At 35.0% G+C, this 23,202-nt stretch overlaps 3 protein-coding genes across 4 annotated transcripts; 2 read left to right on the forward strand and 1 right to left on the reverse strand.

Annotated features, from left to right (window-relative positions):
• Positions 1 to 3,378: 3,378 nt before the first annotated feature.
• On the forward strand, positions 3,379 to 5,750 carry LOC107627890 (SNF2 domain-containing protein CLASSY 4-like). The gene is made up of 3 exons (XM_021116390.2): positions 3,379 to 3,756; positions 4,245 to 4,397; positions 4,572 to 5,750. Exons 1-3 carry the CDS (start codon positions 3,379 to 3,381, stop codon positions 5,748 to 5,750), a joined length of 1,710 nt encoding a protein of 569 aa, XP_020972049.2.
• A 5,046-nt stretch (positions 5,751 to 10,796) lies between these two features.
• LOC107611043 (uncharacterized) lies at positions 10,797 to 12,164 on the reverse strand. The gene is made up of 3 exons (XM_016313010.3): positions 12,083 to 12,164; positions 11,788 to 11,901; positions 10,797 to 11,320 (listed from the first exon to the last, which is right to left on the reverse strand). Exons 1-3 carry the CDS (start codon positions 12,101 to 12,103, stop codon positions 11,039 to 11,041), a joined length of 417 nt encoding a protein of 138 aa, XP_016168496.2. The 5' UTR covers positions 12,104 to 12,164; the 3' UTR covers positions 10,797 to 11,038.
• Positions 12,165 to 14,572: 2,408 nt separating this feature from the next.
• On the forward strand, positions 14,573 to 23,202 carry LOC107624644 (uncharacterized). Of its 2 annotated transcripts, XM_088489546.1 has the most exons (10): positions 14,592 to 14,914; positions 16,517 to 16,742; positions 18,175 to 18,246; positions 18,333 to 18,482; positions 18,582 to 18,786; positions 19,955 to 20,178; positions 20,815 to 20,941; positions 21,052 to 21,342; positions 21,431 to 21,502; positions 22,623 to 23,202. In XM_088489546.1, exons 3-10 carry the CDS (start codon positions 18,218 to 18,220, stop codon positions 22,980 to 22,982), a joined length of 1,458 nt encoding a protein of 485 aa, XP_088345672.1. In that variant the 5' UTR covers positions 14,592 to 14,914; positions 16,517 to 16,742; positions 18,175 to 18,217; the 3' UTR covers positions 22,983 to 23,202. The 2 variants fall into 2 exon arrangements, with proteins under 2 accessions (XP_088345671.1, XP_088345672.1); XM_088489545.1 differs by lacking the exon at positions 16,517 to 16,742 and having other exon boundaries at positions 14,573 to 14,914.

The raw sequence follows: 23,202 nt of genomic DNA on the forward strand, positions 1-23,202 counted from the left end.
TGCACTCTCCGAACGGCATGTGAAACGTGTGAGTCTCCGGACGCCATCGCTCAACAAACGCACTCACAAGGGCCTCGTCCAACCGGAACCATCTATCGTTCAACCTTGCAAGATGGTAAAGACCAGCCATCTGCAGGTACGGAACGTATCTGTCATCCAGGACCATGCCCTGCTGCCGCCGCATGCTCCTGATGCATCGCTGAGGCTGCGGAAGAAATGAGCCGCATTCTTAGAACCAGCTTAATTACCGGTGACAAACATAACCAACACGATAATTGATAAACGAAAAAATCTTACTATGTATAGACGCTTAAAAATACCAAGAACGAGAACAATTTGCATAAGAAACTTAAATTAGAAACCCCCATAGGCTACTGACATGAAAGATCTAACATTATAAAACCACAACTAAACCGCCTACATAAACCACTACTAGAAACCACTAACGTAAACCGTTAACGTAAACTGCTTACATAAACCACATACATAAACCAGTAACATAATCCACTAACATAAACCACTAACATAAACCACTAAGATAAACCACCAACATAAACCACTAACAAAAACCACTAACGTAAACCGTTAACGTAAACCGCTTACATAAACCACATACATAAACCACATACATAAACCACTAACATAAACCACTAACATAAACCACTAACATAAACCACCAACATAAACCGCTTACAAAAACCACAAACGTAAACCGTTAACGTAAACCGCTAACATTAACCACATACCTAAACCACTAAGATAAACCACTAACATAAACCACTAACATAAACCACTAAGATAAACCACCAACATAAATCACTTACAAAAACCACTAACATAAACCATTTACAGAAATCACTAACATAAACCACTAAAATAAACCACCAACTAAACCAATATCTTACTCGCATGCCAAACCACAAACTCACATGTACCGGTAAAACAAAGTTATTTCCGTACTAACCTCTTCGTTGATGACCCCAGCTATATGGGCGACTCCGTCCAACCGATATAACCGCGCCGAATCGTCTTCCATGAGCAGAATATTGCGTTCAGGTCTTTCGCGGACAGAATCTGGGTCGTTTTCTCTGAGATTTGGTGGGGCAGGGGAAGGTGAGAATGATTCGAATGAGCCTGATTCGAACTCCTTATATAGGCCATTCCCTAGTAATTCGAACCAGGGTGGTTCGAATTACTACCAATCTTGCTTAAGCGTAATTCGAACCAGGGTGGTTCGAATTACATGAAGAACACATTTCCCCCTAATTCGAACTGGAGAGGTTCGAATTACTTGCATAGGTAGTTCGAACCAGTCTGGTTCGATTTACATTCAATTTTTTCTTCGAAATTCGAACTGGTCTGGTTCGAATTACTTGAGGATGAAGTTCGAACTACCCTGGTTCGAATTACATAAAAATATGATCTGGCTCATTGCTGTATCGATTTTCAGTTTGGCTCATATAGGTAAATTTGGATTGATGTTGGCTTATTATAGTGTTTTGCCCTTCTTTTGGTGATAGAGTGAGAGTAGGAGAGGTCATAGAAGATTTTGTTTTTGATATTGGAATAATAACCGTGTTTTTTTAAAATGTGGGTTAATGGGGTATTATTCTTAAATATGAGACCGTTTAATTAGTTAAACAAAAATTGGACTGTCTAATTTATGAGGATACAGAAATCAGACTAAAGGATTTGTGAAATCGGACCGAGGAAATTGTGACGGTACAGAAATCGGATCGAGGAATTTCTGTTAAAAAAAATTAAAAAATTTGAAGTATAGAAATCGGACCCTCCAATTTATGTATCTTTCACACTTTCTAAAAAAACCAAAAATTACAATATTAAAGTATATCACAACTTTTATTTCATACATGCCAAGCTTATCAAATATAAAAAAATTTGAAAAGATAGTGTCAGTTTTTATTAGTACGATTTGGATTTGGCGTGAAACAAAATAAAAACCGAGACTTTTTAAGACTACTGTGTACTGTCAAGTTTACTCTGACTCTTACTTACCAAGTTACCATATTTGGAAAACCCATTACAACCCGATTTGCTTTGCTCTCTTTGGCGCCTTTTACATTAACACACAGTAGAGAACCAAGGCAGAATAGCTTTGCCATTGCCTGTCTTCTGCAACCTACTCTCTCTTTTTTTCTTTCTTTTTTTTTCCACGTTCCTTCCTCCCTAAGCTGTTCTACAAAAAAAAAAACGTTTTTCTGCGGAAGGCGAAAAGGAGCAGGAAGAAAGAAGAAAAATTAACGGAAAACAAAAAGGCTTCTTTTTGGTTCAGCATGGTGATGGTTAATGGTGTTGCTAGCAGAACAAGAAGCAAGAAGAAAGAGAGGTCTTTGAATCCGTCTCCGATTGGATCAGGATCCCAAAACGTGTTTCCTATTGATGGTGCTGGAACTTCTGCCAACGATCCTATAATCGTTGGTTTGAGTGATAGTAGTAGTGATGAAGGCACTGATAACAGTGATGAGGGCCGTGGAAGAAGTTTGGCCTGGGATTTTGGGCTTTCAAGTGAGTCAGAGGGAGAATTCAGCTTCAGCATCAACTTCATCTTCAGGCAGTGATGATAGTGGTTCAAGTTCTTTTGATGATGAGGATGAAGAGGAGGAAAAGGAGAAGAGGAGATGTAAGAGGAGGAAGAAGGAGAAGAAGAGAAGAGAGCCAACTTTTGAGTCTCATAGCAATAAAGTTTTGAGCTGTGACGAGGTGATTGTGGAAACTGAATGCTCTGGAATTCGCAAGAAGAATGGTGAGAATAAGAACAATTCATCCTCAACCGAGAAATAATGTGTTTGATCATCAACAAGAGAAAATGCTACCAAAGGATGCAGATTGTGCTAGTGTTCTCTTTGGAGAACGCAATATGGAGGGTTGTTCTTCAGAAAAGAATGAAGATAAGGAAAAGAATGTAGCCAAGAAACCGGTGGAGGTTTGTTCTTCAAAAAAGAATGAAGATAAGGAAGAGAATGTAGCTATGAAACCAGTGGAGGGTTGTTCTTCAGAAAAGAATGAAGATAAGGAAAAGAATGTAGCTAAGAAACCAGTGGAGGGTCTTCAATGAATGTGGCTAAGAAACCAGTGGAGGGTTGTTCTTCAAAGAAGAACGAAGACAAAGGAAACAAGGTGGCAAAGAAACCAATGCCGGCAGGGAATAGAGCACGGAAGAGAGTGGAAAGAACAGGAGAAAATGTTGGTGCTGATATTGAAGCCTCTTCCCAAAAGCGTTCGCGTCCATCCCCACCTGAGGAGGATGATTCAGAAAAGGATGAAAAGAAACTGGTAAAACAGAAGGGTCGTGAAAGTGTGTCTGATTTTGTGGCAAAGGACAAAGGGGACTCGCCGATGATCGATTAAAGAGTGCCGATGAATGATGAAAGAATGGAGAGTGCAGAGGAAGAGAAGGAGAACAAGAAGGAAGGAGAGGCTGAAGGAAAGCATAAGGCCGGGGCGGATTGCGAAAGTAGTTACAAAGAGAGGGAGCAACATAGAGTGACAACAAATCCATCTAGGCCAAAGGAGGCACCGTTGATTGAACTTCTTGCTGAATGCTTTCGGATTAAGCATTATCCAGATAATGTTCATAAGCAAGATACAATCTCAAAAGAACCAGCTCTCAATGTTCAGAGAAAATTTTTTGTTCCAAAGAAAGTGCCAATTGAAAAAACTGAATCTGAGAAGGAGAGGGATATGTTGTGGGAAGAAATGGATGCTTTGCTCAGACTAGGTGAAGTTGACTCCTTGGTAAGTCATTTTTCGGTTGTTGAAACACTAAATAAAATGTCTAACTTATAATCATATTGAATGTTGCATTTTGTATCTGTGTTTTTATGTGCAACAATAGTGGTAGGCGCATTGTATTATTTTCAATGATTGATTTAATTTTTTGAAATTTTGGTGAGTTGTTAAATGTTCAAAGAGTTGATGTAACTAGTAACGAGTCGTGTTAGGAGTAAGAGCTGGTGTGGCACTATTAGTTATGATAGTTAGTCTATATATCAATCATATACTGCAGTGTAAGAAAACAATTAAGATCACAATCTCATTGATCACATTTTCATTCTCTCTGATTTTTCATCTCATAGCCTTAGGCCTGATACCTTTATAAGTTGATGAAGGCCATTCACTAAATAGCCATTTACATTATAATTAAAACATATTACGGTCATAAGCTTCTTTTGATCTTTGACGTTCTAAAAGATATATATCATAATTTATGTTATGAATTGCAGGTTGGCTGTGTTGAGATTGTCGAAACGCAACAGAACACAGAGGCTCCAGCAACCCATTGTAAGCACAAGTTTGTCCATGATGAAGAGACTGGAATATATTGCATACTCTGCCATTGGATGGTCATAGACATAAAAGGCATGCCGGTACCCTTTGTAAGTAGACTTCATTGATGAACTAGGACATCAAGGTTGATGTGAACTATTATCTCTTGAACTATAATACTCACTTCATCCAATAATCAATGCTTAATTTTGTTAATTGATGCCTTGTGTTGATTTGAACTATGGGATGAGCTTGTTTGCATGCTTCTGTTGTACATAATACAGGTGAGTGAGTATCCAAGAGAAGGATCAAGAAAGAAGCTGCTATCTGATGGGCCTAATGGCTTATGCTTTGATGATGCTCCATTCGGTGTCCGAGAAGGTGGTTACTGTAACAAGGAAGGCACAGTTTGGGACCTGATTCCAGCAGATACTAAGCAAAACCTGTATGCTCATCAGCTTGAAAGTTTTGAATTCCTTTGGAAAAACTTGGCAGGAACCATGGAGCTTCCTAAATTGAAGAGTTGTGACTCGAACAGCACGGGTGGATGCATCATTTCTCATGCTCCAGGGACTGGAAAGACGCGGCTGACCATCGTGTTCCTTCAGACATGCTTGGAAGTGTTTCCAGATTGCCATCCCATGATTATTGCTCCTGATAGCTTACTGCTAACTTGGGAAGATGAGTTCAGAAAGTGGGACAATGAGATTCCGTTCCATAATTTGAGCAATCAAGACACTTCAGGAAAAGAGCACCTAGCTGCATGCAGCAAAGTTGGAGGGTCTGCTCCAAGCCAGGAAGATATCCAGATGGTGAAGCTGTATTCTTGGTTCAAACAACCAAGTATTCTTGGAATCAGCTACAGTTTATTTCAGAGGCTTACCGGCTTGAAGCGTGATAGAAGCTTGAAGGAGAATGCTGCCACAGGGGTCATGGGAAAAATCCTGCCTGAAATTCCTGGATTGTTGGTATTGGATGAAGGACACACGCCACGAAATCAGAGTAGTCAGATTTGGAAGGTTCTTTCTGAGATTCAAACTCACAAGAGAATCATCCTTTCCGGGACTCCTTTCCAGAACAATTTTCTGGAGCTTTACAATACAATCTGCGTGGTCAGACCGTGCTTTTCGGATACCATACCTCCTGAGCTTAAAAAGTTCTGCCAAAGAAGATTGATGCAAGAGAAGAAAGAATCTAAAGGTTTCAGTTGGGAACCAGTTTCTTCATTCAGAACTGAGAATCTAAATGATGAGAACATCAAGCAGTTGAAGCAGCTGATGGATCCATTTGTGCATGTTCACAAAGGCAGTATTCTTCAGAAGAATGTTCCTGGTTTGAAAGACTGCGTGGTGAAGGGGGATAACATGGTGCGCCATGGGAAACTGAGAGACTTGTTTGGTGACTGTGTGATGCAGCCAAATGACTGTGATTTGATTGATAATTTGGATCCTAAAATTTCCTGAAATTCAAGCTTAAGGTGGGAGTGGCTTCTTTGATAATGTTTATGTTGCTTTGCTGATTTTGTGCTTATCTTATACGTGTTCTATTATGGCTATTTTTCCATTATCTAATTCTTATACTCGAAATTGCAGTTGAGAGTTTCCAGTACTGAAGAGTGCAGCCATTGTGAACAAGTTGTCATGGAGAAATTAGCAGCAGGTTCTTAGTGCAGGGAGGTAATTATGGATTAATCTTAAAGTGTGATTGTCAGAGTCATTGGTTTTGGTTTACTTTTGCAACTGAGGATGAAGGGGGAAACCATATTGCCCTACTTCTTGAGCTATTTCCGTATTTTTTTTCTTTTGTTTTGACTTTATGTAAGTTGTGATTTTGCTGTAATCCACCTTCACTACCATTGTTGGGTGAAAGTGAAGTTTGAAACTTATTATTGAAGAGACAGTGATGCATTTTACATAAAGCAGGAACTGGTTACTCATCTCAGCAGAAAAGGAAGAGGACTTCAATTTGTCTTTGATAGTTCTGCTTTACTATGTTTCAAGTAAAGAACAAAAGGCAACCAACCAAGTCCATCAAATTACCACCATTATTGCTGCCTAAATTAGCATTTGACAATAATGAACTGAACAACAGCATTTTTGCATTATTATTTTTCTGGCTCAAGCATTCTCTTTTCTTCGTAAATAGAATGTAGAAGCTAACCATGACGTTTGGGAGAATGTAAATTCTTTCATCAAATGAAAAACATTCCTTTATATATGCTGTCTTCCATACAATATATCTACTTTTCAAGCAAAATTAAACTTGTGATAATTATTTATGGGGCAAAAGTAAAACTTTACTCTCACCTACATGACAAACAAGATTTGAAAATAAATTATCAGTGTTTTGTCAAACCAATTTTATCATTATTTCTGACAAGATTTGCATTTTGAGCTCATCAACGTTACAACGAAATGATAACAAAAATTACATGCTGTGGCCAAATTGATTGAAAGTTCAAAGGCGACGAACAAACAAGCTTTCATTGTATCTCCAATGTGAATGTAACAATAAAGATGTCAAAGATGCCAAGGTACATAAGCACTTAAGATTCAGCTCTTGTTGCTACGCTAAATCAATTCTGTGGTGCTTAATTGCTTAGAGGAGCCTGTAATGAAGCTTTTGCTGGTTTTCGAGTATGGAGGTGCGGCATAGATGGTGCCTAACATATTTTACAAGATTTACAGGCTTTATGAAGACTTCAACTTCCTCTATTTTAGCTGCGAGTTTCTTCACAAATTTGCTGTTACGCTTTGAGTGGTACCTTTCACTTCTCTTGGTTGTTCCATTGTATGTTTTATCTTCGCCATCTGCAGGCAAAGAAGTTCATGCACTTTTTCTTCAGCTACACAGTAAAAGCAATGAATCTTAGTAGTTAATTTAGTGCCAATTCCTATTCAAGAAGATCTACACTTAACCCTACCCATTTTCATCGACAAAAATGTTACTTGCTAGACACTGCCGTGGCTTTATTCTTATATAACCCGAACCATGAAAGATTCTAGCTGAAATATGAAATCTTGAAACAGATTTGCCTGACCTCATTTAGTCCCTGTTGTGTTTTGACAGATACATGAATAGCTCCATCAGGACCTGATTTCCGGTACTTCTCCAGCTCAAATTCTGTGGGAGATGGCTTTTCTGTTGCATAGACCACAGGTGATGGCTTCAACAGATCAAATTTGGATACAACATCAAGCCACAAATGTCCACTAAACCTTTCTTTGATCTCTTTGTATATTGAAAACTGCATAACCAAGTAACCAACCATCATCAACTGATGCTTTGTCAATATACATGGGAGTAAGAGTTACAAACATATGTAACATGTTTGATGCATAAAATATACATGCATGCCTTGAGGAGCGTTGTTTTGATGTAAATAAAGTTGACATGCTACAGAAATAGGATAGGACATAGGATACTTATTAATGTCAACTTGTTCGTCATTCTATAAATTTAAGGCACTTGATTATGTACACAATTATGTATTCAGCATATATGTACACACACTGATTGGAGTCTTGGGGATACTCCCAAGTAAATTTACACTACAATTAGTCCCATTTTAAGTTTCTTCAATTCTTTTTTCCTCAAACACCCAAATTCTACAATAAGACAAGAAGCAAGCCGTCTCCAACAAGGTGGAGTCGGGATCAAATAACATCATAGTGTTCTGTCTGGAATCACATTCATATTTGAACTATTAATATTTAAATCTCTTTTAATAATATCTCCTGTGATTTTCTTAGGTTTCTTGTAGCTCTAGCTACAGGATGACTGCGCAACAATATAAATTTAGTCCTCTTTCTAGTCTATTCAATTACACAAAAGTCTCATATCCTTTATTATTAATTTACAAATTTTGCATTAAAAAAGAACCCCAAATATTGAATTAACCAGGACAGTCTAAACCAGTTTTGATTGCATTAGGTTGGTTTAGTTTTTTTAATTAAAAAAACCAATCTAATCCTGAGAAAATAATTCTAATTGGCTGAATCAGTTTAGTTGTTACATCAAAATTGATCCAAACCAAGTCATAAACACCAATAATAAAAAGCATGACTGGAATAAAGTAACGCTTAACAGACAGACAAAAAAATCTGAAGGATGAACATCAAGTGGTCAATCGTAATATCTTTATCATGTAATTGTAGCTTATCATATATCAATATAGACCAAAAAGAGCCACAATGGACAATACTTCAAATACAATGGAAAATCTAAGGTAAAACTCTGAATTGTACATCTGAAACAAATATTCAAAGGATCATGAATACAGAAGCAATAAACATCTTAAAAACAAAATAAAAGGCTTTCACATACATCTAATTTAAAAGGAACCTGATGAGCTACATACAAAGTACATATTTCAATAATATTTATAGCCGGTAATTGAAAATTGAGTTTAAGCCTTAATTTAGTTATTTTATCAACTCAATTGTCATAAAAAGCACACCTGATCAGATGGTGAAGTGCCACACTCCCCAGAAAGGTCATGAACATATAAAACTGCTGTTGGAAGATGTGAAAGGACAGCAAGAGTCAACTTCTCTAAATAATTCCTGTCCTCTAAAAACCAGGAAAATAAAAGCATATAAATCATAAATTGAAGGACCTAAGTCATTTAAAACCACATTAGAACAAGGAGAAACAATGGCAATTTATAAGAAACAATGACAAATCAACTAATTATTACAGTACTGGATGCCAATGCCTTTGTATACCAGATAAGGAAACACCATGAAACATACATACATTTCAGGATTTTTTAATTAAAAAAGATTATACAATAACAAAGATCTTTGCACCTTTATGGAGACAATCTCTAACCATAATCAGGTGAAATGATTAATAGGGAAAACCCGAAAACTTTTGAACATACCAAGCCTGAAGAATTAAGGTAGAATGTCCAGGACACACCAGAAACAAAAGCAGCAAAATGCACACCATAACTCCTAAACAATGATCTGCAGAGATGCAGAGCAGGGAAGGCACGAAAATCATGAAACCTACCAAACTAAAGAGGACTAACTAGAATTTGAAATTGGATAGTGACGGGGAGGGTTGGCAAGCAGGCTGGCCCACCCTGCCCCCTATCCCGCCCGGCAAAAAAATCTGGGCCAAATATGCCGATCCATCCCAATTTTGGCGAACTGGCAAGTAGCCTACCAAAAATTATTTTTTAAAAATAATATTAAAAAAACAGTTTTCAAAAGAATTAAGCACTAATATTTTTTTTAAATGAAAAAATATTTTGAAAAAATGTTTTATTATTATATAATAAGTTACCAATATACCAAAAAACGTTTTATTGTTTCTTTAAATTTCTTTTTAGTTTTAAGTGTATAACTTTTGTAGAACAAAAAAGGTCACAAAAAAGTGGTGGCTGGCCTTAGGCAAGCTGTCTTTCGGGCTCAAATTCCATGCCCGACCCGCCTTTTATGACAAGTTGGCCTGGCAGGGTACCTTCAGACATTATTCTCCACTTTTATTTCTGTTCTTTCTCTGACTCACACTCTCTCAATATGGTATCTTAGTTTGTGTATCAACAATGGTGTTTTTTCAAATATTCTTGATTAGCCATCTCTCTCTCTCTCACACACACGTGTCTAAACAAAGCATATGTAGTAAGCACGATTATTAGCAAAAATGAAAATAAAAATTAAATGAAGCACCAACCAGGAAATCACTTCACAAAGGAGTACAGATTTGGATATTCTAGATTTTATCTATAGTTTCTTATCCATGTACTCTGATTTGTCAAAACCAATGAAGCAAAGTAATCTACACGTAATGAACAAGAGAGTAGTCTCCAATTCATATGAAGCTTTTTTTTCCCTCCTACTATTTAATTGCACTCAATTTGATTTAAGAGAAGACTTCAATTTGCAAAAAAGAAAGGACTTGAGGTGAACTTGAAATGAGCAAAAAATAAGAGCTTTTTATTTGACCACCCCTTTCTACCCAAAAATAAGAGTATGGTCCATATAGAAGAAACAGATTACAATAACCTCACACATTGCCATTTTCAACCCCCAAAATAAATCATTGGGAAAAAAAAGAGAGAGAGAGAAAGCACGTAACTGTAAAACTGCATGATTTTGAAGTTGAGAATGAAAGATTAAAAATAGTTTCGATGAAGTTGCATCTAAACTTAGTGGTTCCAATAAAGAAGTACTGAAAGAAACATAATTAATGAATCAATATCTCCAAATTGCACAAGAACCTAATGCATTCCACCATTTTTGATTGGTTATGTCTAAAAAACTACTGATGAAAAATTAATTTTAAAGCCCAAACTCATTTTTAAACAATGGAATTCCACAAAGCACTCAAATTTTATAAAGAACACTTAACACCAATAAGCAAGGTGCGGTGAGACAATGCCACGGAAAGAGAAAACCGCGAACATCCTTTAATGGTTTACAATCAATAGCAACAAGTAAACCACAAACTCCCACTATATATTTGAAGTATACGAGACACAAATACAAAGCCCAGCAATAACAATCATTGCATCCTAACACTATATAACAACATTCTCTCCAAAACATGTAGGGAAAATAGGAGAATGGAGACCAACAATTCAAACTACCAAGACCTTAAAAGAGAAAAATGAATTAAGCATCATAAAACAAAACCGCATGAACCCGACTATTTCAACAGACATTCTCCAACAAGAAAGCTTTCAGCTACTGCATAAATCATAATAGATAAACTTCTACTGCTGCTTCCAAATATCAGGTTATTAAACTTTGTAGGAGGTGGCACCAAGGATTCCACCATGGTTAACCATTTCATAGGTCTCTCCAAGGATTGGATTAAAAGGCTTCCATGTTTTTTGGTATGCATAGTACACAGATATAGCCGGAAAGATGGCGCTCGATGGAAATGTAGCTGAGATGGAGAATCCTGATGATGCTGCAACAGAGAAAGGAGGCAACAGGGTAGCAGTGATTTGGTTGTGCATTTTCCATGGCCAACCGGGTAGTCCTTTGGAATGATCTATGCTGATCCTATCAGCTCTCTCCTGCCATATATTTCAACATTCCTTTGAAGCCAGGATACAAAGATTTTTGCTGCATATAATAAAGCATGCCATCATGGAATTGATTACACTAGACAGTTCAATTTCAATGGATGCAGAGTGTTGCAACGTCTGAACCTTCTATGGATAGTATGTGAAAATATAATGTTGCTGAGCTCTTTATTATTCATCATTTTGTTTATGACTGACACCAAATAATATTTTCAGGCACTTTTTTTAAAAAAAAAATTGAAATACGAAAATTAAATGATATAAACACACACAGATACAATTCCCTTTATATCCAACAAGATCGATTGGCCAAAATTTCACAAAATTCATTACTTATACCTGAACATAAAAATCAACTTCTAACTTTAGGTATCATTCAAACGCATTAATGTGAAGTACTTGAAGGAAATGTGCAATCAACTCCAATTCGAAAATGAGATATCAGATAGCAAATTTACCTGATTGGGAAAGAAACTAGGATTCACGCCATTCCACGGAGAAGGATGCTCTTCAGTTGCAACCAGCCTTTTTGAAGATAGCTTACCAATTACCGAATTAACATTGGTTTCCACCTACAAACGGAGAGAGCCCGACATGTTATGATCACTAGGTAGGACAAAGACGTGAAGAATTAATAGAACTATACAACAAACCTTCAAAAAGAGAAAGCCATATTTGAATGAAGGCTTGTGAAAGCATAATTTTGAATGAACCTTAAAAAAAGTGAAGATTTGATTTGATGTTCAACTATACCATTGTTCTTCCAGTATGCATGCTGTAAGGGACCCAGGGGAACCGGAGTTTCCCCCTGTTTTCTTTCAGACCATGTCCTGGAGTTGCTATGCCCAAATTAAGTTCAAGATTAGGACTGCCACCTGTAGAAAACAAACACAAAGGATGTTTGGTAATAGATTGTAGCCAATGAAGTGTATTCTATGTAAAGTATTTGGTTTCACCAACCACTTCACTAAAATTGAATTTTTGAAGAGATTTATTTTTTGAATTGTTCTGTTTTTGTCCTGTTCAGGTGGATTCTATTAGTACCAAAATTTTTAGAGATTTTGTTTTTTTTCAGAGATTTTGTTCATGATTGAAAATAGCTAAGTGGCATCTTGCAGTGCATCACTTAGAATTTGTGAAATTAGTTGTGCATTAAGACACTATGCAGCATTTGAAAAATGAAACTATTGTCATCTAAATTAATTTTTCTATTAAGAAAATTGCATTCACAGTTTCAGAAACATATGCAGATAAAATAAGAATTCAACAATTTGTCAAAATTAACAACTAATATCAAATCACATAAATCAAACCAAATTACCCTAATTACAAAAATCACACCAATGCTATAATAATTCAAATCACAGAAATCATAGGGAGGGAATTACCCGAAGGGAGAGGCTGACAACAGTGACGAAGAATGAGGAAGACGGAACCAGGAGGAAGGCGACGCTCTATGACGCAACGATGACCTCGATTGCAAGACCAGAGAGGAGATAGGGAGAGATATTGAGTGCGACGCCACAGTGAGACATATGAGAGAGATCGAGCTCCGGCGGAAGAGAGCGAGACAGAGAGAGTCAATAGGAAGAGGAGAGAAGAAGACGAAGAATATGGAAAACCTGCCGATTCAAAGAAAGGGTTTCTGAAACCAGAGATGAAGAGTAAATGTGATTTTTGTTTTTTTTTTTTTTATATGTTTTTTGTTTTGCTGTTTAAATTATTTGAAATTATAAAAGAGCAATGTTAGGGGCTATTAATTTTTGTGATTGTTAGCCATTAACTAATCATTAATGATGATTTGATGGTGTGAGATTGGTGTGAGATTTCCATCTAATGGCTCACCTTTCTCTACATGCTGGCCAAAATTCAATAAAACTACTGGTCCCTTAGACTTTTTCGTTATAAAATTATGATTAATTGAATTCTAAAATTTGATTAATTTAAAAGAGTATTTTTGTCTAATCAAATAAAATAAAGATATGTCACCAAAAAAATAAAATAAGGATATTTAAGATTTTTTATAAAATTAAATAAAAATTATATTTTTATTTTTATTTAATTAAAAAGGGTATATTAGTAAAAGTAGTGATATAATATATATTTAAAAAAGAAAAATTTAAATGCTGATGTGGAAAATAAATTCCACGTAACTTGTTACTACTTGTCTATATTTTTAATGTATGGATACGTATGAATTTATCATCTTACGGTAGCAAACACCTTTTTAATATTGATTAAGAGATAAATTTGTATATTTTCGGTTTAAAAAATGAATTTATATTTTAAATGAATTTTTTTCATGTTTTTTGATAAATTATGTTTTATTCATATAAATATTTTTTTACTTAAAAAAAATAAAAAATAATTCCAACCGAATTTCATCCCAAACAAACTTAATAATATCCATTTTTATTGCATAAAGCCATAATGAAAACTATTCTCAGAAATTTGCCAAGTTTAAGTTAGCCAATTAGCCATAACCACTCTTGTAAAGCTGCTCCCTAATTAAAAATAAAAGCTAAAAACTGTTGTACCTACAATACATTGTGATTATAGCAAAGTTTTTAAATCGAATCGGTCATCAAACCGTTCTAACTACTGATTTATTAGTTTAATTGGTTTGACTGTAGTTCAACAAAAAAAATTATTTTTAATAAAATAATACATAAAATATAAATACAGAGTAAAACATAATTATAATCTAATATAAACTTTAAAATATCATCAAAAGTAAAAATATTACTTAAACCACAATATTATGATCTCTTTCAAAATACAAACTCAAAAGTCAAATTAAAAAAAACAACCATAAAATGCCATATGATAAACTATTTAAGATTATTCACAATCCTACACCACACAGTCACAGTTCATATATTAACTGACAACAATTATTTAAGATTATTCACAATCCTAAACCACACAATAATGAAAAATTACAGTTCACAAATTAACTAATAACCCAGCAACTTTAACTCCACACAACTAGAGGTGGCAGGAGTACCCGAACTCGGAGGTTCCCGACCCGCCCCTATCCGGTCGGGACAGGTAATTACCTGCTCCAGGTGCTGGGCGGGTTTTTTTGGGGCGGGTGCACTAGCGGGACGGGGCAGGGTCGGTGCTGGGGTGAACCAGCTCCTATTCGCCCCGGAGTATATATTATATATTATAATATAAAATAAAATATATAATATAAATATATAAAAATTATTAAATATAAAAAATATATAAAAGAATTTTATAGTTGTGGGCTTGTGCTAGGGTTTCACGTTCAGAGTTTCACTCTTGACTCTTCAAAATTAAAATCCTAATTTCTTCTCCAGTTGAGCTTCTTCTTCTCCAACCCCGCTGGCTACCGTCGTTCTCAATCTTAGAGAAGGGCTTCGCCTCCGTTCTCCGTCCGAGAGCAGAGCTTCGCCGCCGTTTTCTGTCTGAGAGAAGAGCTTCGCAACCGTTCTGCATCTGAGAGCAAAGCTTCGCCGTCCTCCTCCATCCTTCGCCGTGAGCCCGTCGCCGTCGCCGTCGCCGTCGCCGTCGTTGTGAGTCCGTCGCTGTTTCTGCATCCTGCAAATCACTAGATCTGTAAGTTTCTCTTTCTCTTTCTCTCCTATTATGAATCTGCAACTAAACCCTGGAACTAGAACACTGGATCTGTAACTAGAACTCTGTAACTGTGAGTTAATATACTACTATTTGATGTTGATAGGTCAGGTTGTTCTGTTTATCTGAGTCATGTTAGGAGGTGTTTGCAACGTTCATACTTATATTGTTTCTACCGTGGCTAGATATATAATGTTTATTCTGGATTTTCTGGTTTTACATTAAAATTTCATAATGATATGTGCAATGGCTACGGAACACAGAGGTAGAGGAATGTCTCTACCCACACCCACACCCACACGAACAAAGAACCTTTTCCTTTTTTCTCTATTAATAACTGTTAACTCATCATTTACATATTAATTATTAATTAACAATATACATCATTCTAAATAAATAGCTGATGGATAGGGATGAAATACTATTATTGTTTTCTTTATGTAATGAGCTCTATTATTGTTCGCTTTTGGCTTCGATTCAATTTTCATTTATCAATTATTTAAAGGAAAGTTTGTGATGTACATTGAGACATCCAATTTGCACGAGGGCCTCTGTTTTGTTATCTTGTGTTTTTTATCTCTTGGCAGAAATTCATTACATTTTTTCTTTTATTTTCTTCTTCTTCAATGACATTATAGCTTCTCCTTTTAATAATTGCCACTCCTACTTCAATGACAACATTAGACAATAATAATCATATTTTCATTCTAGAATGATATGCATCAAAGGAAGAAAAGATCCTTCTTATTATTGACAAATCATGTACTTTGAATTATTATTGTTCTGTTTATCTGAGTCATGTGCTTATGAATTATTATTGGCAACTGAATCTAGACAATTATTCATTCTAATAATTTAAAGTCTTATACTATAATAGCACTTAATTATTTTTTTCCCTCTGCTTTACATTTACCCCTCATGTGCTTGAATGACGAAATACTTATAATTTATAATACTATATAGTGGTGTGTTGTGTTATTATTTGTTTCAACTTATATTAAGAAGACTAATATGCTGTTTATTGTCATCATATATTACTTGAATTATTTTTGTTTGTTTATATTGAAGGCTATTTTATGAAGATGTGAAAAGTGATAAAAAATAAGGATTGAAGGCTATTTTATATCTAATATTGTAATTTCTTTATTATGTTGTTAAATTTATAGTGATCTAACACTAGCTTTTTTTTTTAAATTCAAGTTATTTGAGCTAATGACATTGTATGAATTTTATGTCTGTATTATAATTTATCAATGAATTTTAAATTTTTGTCTTCATTTATATATGAATATGTAAAAATTAAAATGATATTGATTTTTATAGCGGCGGGTAGGGGCGGGGCGGGACGGGTATCCGCAGGGGCGGGTTAGGGTACTGTAGTTTACTACCCGCGGGTAGTGATAGGGCGGGTAGTACTTGAATAAAAGGACGGCGGGGCGGGGTCGGGTAGGCCAAAAACCCACCCCTACATGCCCCACTGCCACCCTTACACACAACGGCTAAATGCGAACCCAACCCTCCCATCACCCTCCAGCTCCTCCTTCCTCTTACCGTCATCGATCTCACTCCCTCACCTTCGTCCAGCTCCGGCCGCCGTCGCGGAAACGAGCTTCGAAGCCACCGTCGTTATTGTGCAGCTTTGTTCCACCATCGTGCAGCTACTGTTTCAGCTTTGAAAGCACCGTCGCGCAGCTCTGTTCCATCGTCGCCGGCGCTATCTCTGTTCCACCTGTCATCCCTTCGGTCGTGCCCTTGTCCCCCCTCTTGCTTAGGATCTGCTCTGCTCTGTTCTAGGGCTTCTAGCTTCTAGGTATTCTTTTTTAATAATAATTGTGGAATAATTGTTGTTAGTTAATCTGTGAACTTGTTATGGGTTGAATAACTGTTGAATAAGTGTTAATTAATCTGTGAATCTTGCTGTTTTTACTGTGAATTACTCCATTGTTAATGATTCTGATAATTCATCCGCAGAAGGTGATGGGGTCTTCAGGCTTGAATCCTTTGAAACTAAGTGTTGCATGTGGGGTATGCCTGTTTTGTGTCTTCTTCACTGCTGTGCTCTGTTGACCGTTGTGCTGTGTTTTTGTGTTCAATTAAAATTTTCTTGAGAATTTAGCTTTGCCATGCTTTGATAAATTGTGCCAATTATGCATTTCTTGAAATTGGTATGTCTCTGTAGATTCTAAATAATGTGTTTCATGTTTCTGATTTTGATAATTTGAGTAGTTTATGAAGCATAGTTCACTGTTATTGTAAATGATTTGGGACTGCTTTTGAGGAGTGTATGAAGCAGATTATTGCTGTGTTTGGAGTTGTATATTAATTAAATTAGTTAATTTGTTATTTGAGCCATGTTACAGCTTGTTGTTAAATAAAGTTTAAAGCTTCAATATCCATTTATTAGTTGGCTATGTTAATATTATTAATAAAGATGATTTGGAGAGGGATTGTAGAATTTGTCACATAGGTTTGGAGAGTGATAGTTCTGAGTCTGATGTTCCAATTGAATTGGGTTTGTGCTTGTAAAGATGATTTTGTTGCTGCTCACAAAGTATGTGCCGAGACATGGTTTAAGATTAAGGGGAATTTGAGTATAAATCCCATCTTTACTTTATTCTGTTTAACTGCAAAATTTGGTTTTTGATATGTTTTAATGCTGAATTTGATTGATTCTGTGGATATTTTAGACACCTTTTTGTTTATGATTCATGGAATTGAGAATTGGATTGTTTGGTATTGCTCTATATGTATACTTGTTCTATGTCTTGGTGCTGAGTTTGACAAATATTCTCAATTACTTACAGCTATGGTTTCCTTCTTGAACGGGATTTTATTTTTCCAAAAGAAATCATAGAGAATTAGGGTCGTGAATTGTTTAACTGAGTGACGAGTGTAAAGCTGAAGATGATGATGACAGAAGTGCTTGGGAACATTAAACATATATTTGAAGAGTGTTTCAAAAAAAACTTGAGTTTGTATTTTGATAAGATCATATGGTTTTGATTGATGACATTTCATGTAGTGTTTTTAAATTTGGAAGATATTTTAAGATTCATATTTGACTATAATTATAGTTTAGTATGTATATTTATAATTTATTTATTATTTTATTTTAAAACAGTTTTTCCGGTTGAATTACGGTTGGACCAATAAATCAGTGAACCAGTGATTAGAGCGGTTCGATGACCGGTTCGGTTCTCAGAACCTTGCATTTGAGAATTAATTTCTTTTACTAATTTCAGGTTCAAGAACCAAGACTTCCGTCGTCTTCTTTCAACGTCAAAGATGTGGGCCCTTCGTTGTCTTCCTCTCAGGTAACTGTCTTCTTCCTCTTCCTTTCTCTCTATTTGTCTTAGCCTCTTAGGGGCTGATTGTTTAATCGTGCGAGTTCTTTCTATAGGAATCGAGTATTGAGAGCTTCTTACTCCAAATCAATATCAGCTACTTGGGTAGAAGATGATTTTGGAACTTCCAAAAGGGTCTTAACTAGGGATGAAGACTTCAAGTCAAACTTTCGTCTTCCTGTTTCAGATCTTTCTCCGTCACATATGTGGGCTTTTCATCGAGCTTCTCTAATCCTAACCCTAATCTCTTCCTCTTCCTCTTCCTTTCTCTCTATTTGTCTTTAATTGTGCGAATTCTTTCTTAGGAATCGAGCATTGAGAGCTTCTTGCTTCAAGTTTTACCGTTCCTGGCATGCCTCCTTGAATTTCACTATGACTAGGCGCCAATTTTCTGGTAGCACGACAGATCAGGATGAATCCAGTGATGATGAATCAGACAAGATGGACAAGGGGGTTGAAGAAGGGAAAATACCAGTCTATATCCCTTGGAAAAGCGCGGCGTTGTTTAAGGTAATTGGATCAAACTATTATTAGCTCCCCATAGATAGAACATAGCATTAAAAGTATTCTGCTAGTAATTAAAACTATTAGATTTGTGGTTGGTTTTGTGTAGTACCTGAAGGAAACTGAACGTTTCCCCATAAATAGAACATAGCATTAAAAGTATTTTGCTAGTAATTAAAACTAGAGTAATTATCCAAATCAGTCCCTAAGGATTTTAGAATCGGACATTCTAGTTCCCAAGGAAAATTAATACACAGATCAATCCCCAAGGTTTTACTCCGGTAGATAAATCAGTCCCCAGTTCATTTTCCGGCAGAGTAATTACCCAGACCCAGATCAGTCTCCAAAGATTTTAAAAAAGGACACTTTAATCCCCAAGAAAAACTAATGTACAAATCAATCCCCAACGTTTCTATCTGTTGGATATAATAGTCCTCCGTCCAAAAATAAAATAAAATAAAATAATTACTATTATTAATTGCACAATAATATTGTACTATATTTTTTGTATTTTTTGGACAAAAATAATGATAAATTTATTCATTAGATTCTTAATACATTTTTTTAATACATATTTTTTAATACAAACATTTTTTTTTACATAGCACATCTTTTAATTATATTAAATACAAAAATAGCAAATGATTTTAACCTTGAATTTCTTGTAGAATAATTTCTAATAATTTTATTATTATTATTGTTATTATTATTATTGAGTGACTATATATATATATAACGAATAAATTTATCATTATTTTTTTCAATAAATGCAAAAAAATATAGTATAGTATTATTGTACAATTAATAATAATAATAATAATAATAATAATTTTATTTTATTTTTGGACGGAGGACTGTCTAATAGAGTGAAACGTTGGGATTGATTTGTACATTAATTTTTTTTGGGGACTAAAATGTCTATTTTAAAAATCTTTGAAGACTGATTTGGGTAATTACTTTGCCGGAGAATGAACTGGGGATTGATTTGTCTGCCGGAGTAAAACCTTGGGGATTGATCAGTGTATTAATTTTTCTTCAGGACTAAAATATCCGATTTTAAAATCCTTTAGGACTAATTTGGATAATTACTCTTAAAACTATTAGATTTTACTGAAAAACCATTTATTTGAATTAATAATACATGTTGGTGCTTATTTTATTTGAAATTATGCAGATGTCTAACAGTGACAAAAGAAAAGGAAAACAAAAGATGACATCCAACAATAAAATAAAAAAGGTGAAATTGACACGACTTGCTGAAAGTTTAGAAGAACCAATAACATCCAATTCTACCACTACTCCATCTGCTACAACGGCCAATACACTTTCCTCATTACATGCGTCTTCAAATGTTGAGACAAGTCAAAGGAAGCTAAAACTGGACTTGGCAGGAGAAGGGTACGTTTATATAGAATAAATGTACATAACAATTAAACTACTTATTAATAGAATAAGAAAATAGATACTTATTCAGATATAAAGAATAAACAATATAATGATTGAATAAGAAATTAAATATTATTTCTTAAAAAATAAACAGATCCTGAAAATCTTTATTAATTTGTTTTGAATGGGTCTTATTAGTTATTATTATATCTCAATCTCAATGATATATATTTCTGATTAGTTATTAGTAGTTTTTAAGGGTATTATAGCATTTTCTGGTAATTACAAATGACTCTTGAGTTTCCCCTAGTTTTGTATTTTTTTATATATTTAACATTTAACCATGACAAACTGCTTTGTAATATACCATTGTTCATTAATTTATTGATGTCCACTATAAGAAGATTTCACTCCTTTGGTGCTTGATCTGTTGTCATCAACAGATTTTGTTTTGTGTTTTGTGGGGATAGATTTACTTCCTTAACAATTTTTTTGGATTTAGGATAAATTTATTCTGTTTTTACTATTAGAACAGGGCCTTATCAATCTAAGTTTACTTCCTTAACACCATACAAGACTACAATAATTTTATATTTTGAAGTTAACCTTTTATATTGTATTCCGATTGATATTAAGTAATATCTACAGATTTTTACCTTCACTTACCGCGGCTCATGCAATTTCGGACATCATTAAAGGGCATTACTCTCAGCCGTGGCCTTCGTGGAAAAAGATACCAGATGCTACTAGGAAATTTTGGTGGGAAAAGTTCAAAGTAGGTTTTAGAGAAACGTTTAATCTTTGGTAGATTAAGAATTAGTTCTAAGTTTGAAAAATATAATATATATCAACTTATAACTATTCTTGCTTGTGTTGATTATCCAGAGAAAACATCAGTTTTTTCCTCCAGATCTTTATTGGGCTCGAAAAAATTTTGAGAGGCGAGGTGTGGCGTTACTAAAAAATTTGTTGGGAAAAGCTCGTACAAGTCGTGTCAAACCTCAATGGATAGAAGATGGTGTGTGGGATGCTCTCTGTGCTTATTGGAATACTGACACTGGGTTTCTACAAAGGAGCACACAAGGCAAGTCAAATCGAGCATCTGGTTGCAGCGGATTTGGAGCGGCTCTTCATACTGCTGGCCCAATTTCCGTTATCCAACACAAAACTAATATGGTGATGTTATATAAAAACTTAGATCTTTTATGTTATAATTTACACTTCAATTGGTAGTTGATACTCGTAGGTTTTTTAATTTACACAGTTAGAATTGTTTGCGAAGACCCACAAACACAAGGATGAGACATGGGTGGATAAGAAATCAAAACATGTTGCGGTGAGTCTATTTTAATCAAAATATATTTCTCTCCCTCTGTATATATTATTTTAATGTTGCATTAGGGCTAGTGTTTCAGCTCATAGGGCTGTTCTGTTATTTTTTATCAACATATATGCCCCCTCTGTAGTTGTAATATTTATAGGGAATGCAAATATCATCATATTGTATTGGTGCTGATGTGCATTAGTTGTAGCATCCTTTTGGAAATTCCAATAGACAGAGGCCTTGCAAGTTGTAATTAAACTATAAATATAAGAGGGAATGAAAATATCATGTTAGTAATATAAAATCAGCCATATTCATACACACAAACACAATTATATATTCTTCTTCGCAAAGAATATATGCATTTATTTACTAGTTACAAGTCCCACCCCATAACTTACTATAAAATCACATGGCATGCTAAAATAATATCATAGAAGATATAAACAATTAAATGAGATGAGTTTTAGTTGTTGTGATGTGGGAGGTCATCAGCAACAAGGAGGTAGAAAAGTCCCATAACACCACTATGCAGCTTAGTGTTGCTGTAGTCAACCTCCAAAGTCAAAACTTCACCATTAGAGATCTTGATAGAGCCAGGTTGAGGGTAGCAAGTTGTCATTCCCACCAGGTACCCTTTCTCACTTCCTGCTTCACTTCCATTTCCATATTTTGGTAGTGAATTGCATATGACTCTTCCATCCTGAAATTAGTTAAAGTAAAATTAGTTTGGCAAAAATATTGTTTAGGAGTTAAACATCAACCACCAAAGAACATTTATGATTCTATGCGATAACATGAGTATAGTGATGCTCATAGCTAATCCATAGCTAATCCCGTGTTATGATTCTATGCAACTTGTTTTTCTTTATCTTTATAGGTGGAGTATCTAACTAATTCCCATGACTGTTGACATTTATCATTAGCAACTGTGAACTTTGAACTGTTTATTTGACCGAATCCTCCAAGAACTTAATGAGTCTTTGAGCTTTGTAATTGTTACTTAACATGCTTTATTTTTAGTTTTCAAAGATGGCAGGATGAATTTAATTTTCATTGAGTCTTTGAGCTTTGTAGTTGAGCACTTAACATATACTTTAATTTTCTGCATGCATGACGGGATGAATTTAAGAATGCTATAGAAGAGGCTATACAAAAAGTATCTGAAGAAGGAAGTAATGCACCAAATGAGATGGATGTGTGGTATGAAATAGCCAGATTTAAAAAGGGAAGAATTCATGTACTTGTAATAAAATTCAACAAAAAGGGCTCCAGAATGTTAGAACATGAAGAAGTAATGAAGAGAATGCAAGAGTGGTTGCAAATGTTAGAACATGAAGAAATAATGAAGAGAATGCAAGAGCAGTCGCGAATGCAAGAAGAGAACACTGACTTAAAAACTAGGTTGGAAAAGACAGAAAGAAGACTTGAACTCATTAACAAGCTTAATGTTAAAATTCCGATTTCTCAACTAGAAGGCGGACAAATATAGGAGATGATGAAGATGGTGAACGTACATCTGAAGAGTGATTAGTAGTTTGTGATGCTAGTTGGTTAATAGAGTTTAAATGATGTAATTAGTAATATGAGAGTGTTGCATACTTATTATTGTTGTCTATGATATTGAATTGATGAGTTGTTTTGGTTATTGTTCAAGTGTGTTATGATATTTTGGTTATTGTTTAAGTGTTATTTACTTTTATGTGTTAAAA

Source organism: Arachis ipaensis, chromosome B6 (genome assembly GCF_059453495.1).
Source record: "Arachis ipaensis isolate K30076 ecotype BB chromosome B6, ASM5945349v1, whole genome shotgun sequence".
NCBI classification, from domain to species: Eukaryota; Viridiplantae; Streptophyta; class Magnoliopsida; order Fabales; family Fabaceae; genus Arachis; species Arachis ipaensis.

What these genes read in the sequence shown, in the direction of transcription:
- LOC107627890 (XM_021116390.2), top strand. Translation starts at nt 3,379, where the DNA reads ATGAATGATGAAAGAATGGAGAGTGCAGAGGAAGAGAAGGAGAACAAG. An exon ending in TAGGTGAAGTTGACTCCTTG is followed by an intron (nt 3,757 to 4,244) that starts GTAAGTCATTTT and finishes TATGAATTGCAG; the next exon opens with GTTGGCTGTGTTGAGATTGT. An exon ending in AAGGCATGCCGGTACCCTTT is followed by an intron (nt 4,398 to 4,571) that starts GTAAGTAGACTT and finishes TACATAATACAG; the next exon opens with GTGAGTGAGTATCCAAGAGA.
- LOC107624644 (XM_088489545.1), top strand. Translation starts at nt 18,218, where the DNA reads ATGTGGGCCCTTCGTTGTCTTCCTCTCAG. An exon ending in CTTCGTTGTCTTCCTCTCAG is followed by an intron (nt 18,247 to 18,332) that starts GTAACTGTCTTC and finishes TTCTTTCTATAG; the next exon opens with GAATCGAGTATTGAGAGCTT. An exon ending in TTTGGTGGGAAAAGTTCAAA is followed by an intron (nt 20,942 to 21,051) that starts GTAGGTTTTAGA and finishes TTGATTATCCAG; the next exon opens with AGAAAACATCAGTTTTTTCC.
- LOC107611043 (XM_016313010.3), bottom strand. Translation starts at nt 12,103, where the DNA reads ATGCATACTGGAAGAACAATG. An exon ending in TGCATACTGGAAGAACAATG is followed by an intron (nt 11,902 to 12,082) that starts GTATAGTTGAAC and finishes CTCCGTTTGTAG; the next exon opens with GTGGAAACCAATGTTAATTC. An exon ending in CTAGTTTCTTTCCCAATCAG is followed by an intron (nt 11,321 to 11,787) that starts GTAAATTTGCTA and finishes AATATATGGCAG; the next exon opens with GAGAGAGCTGATAGGATCAG.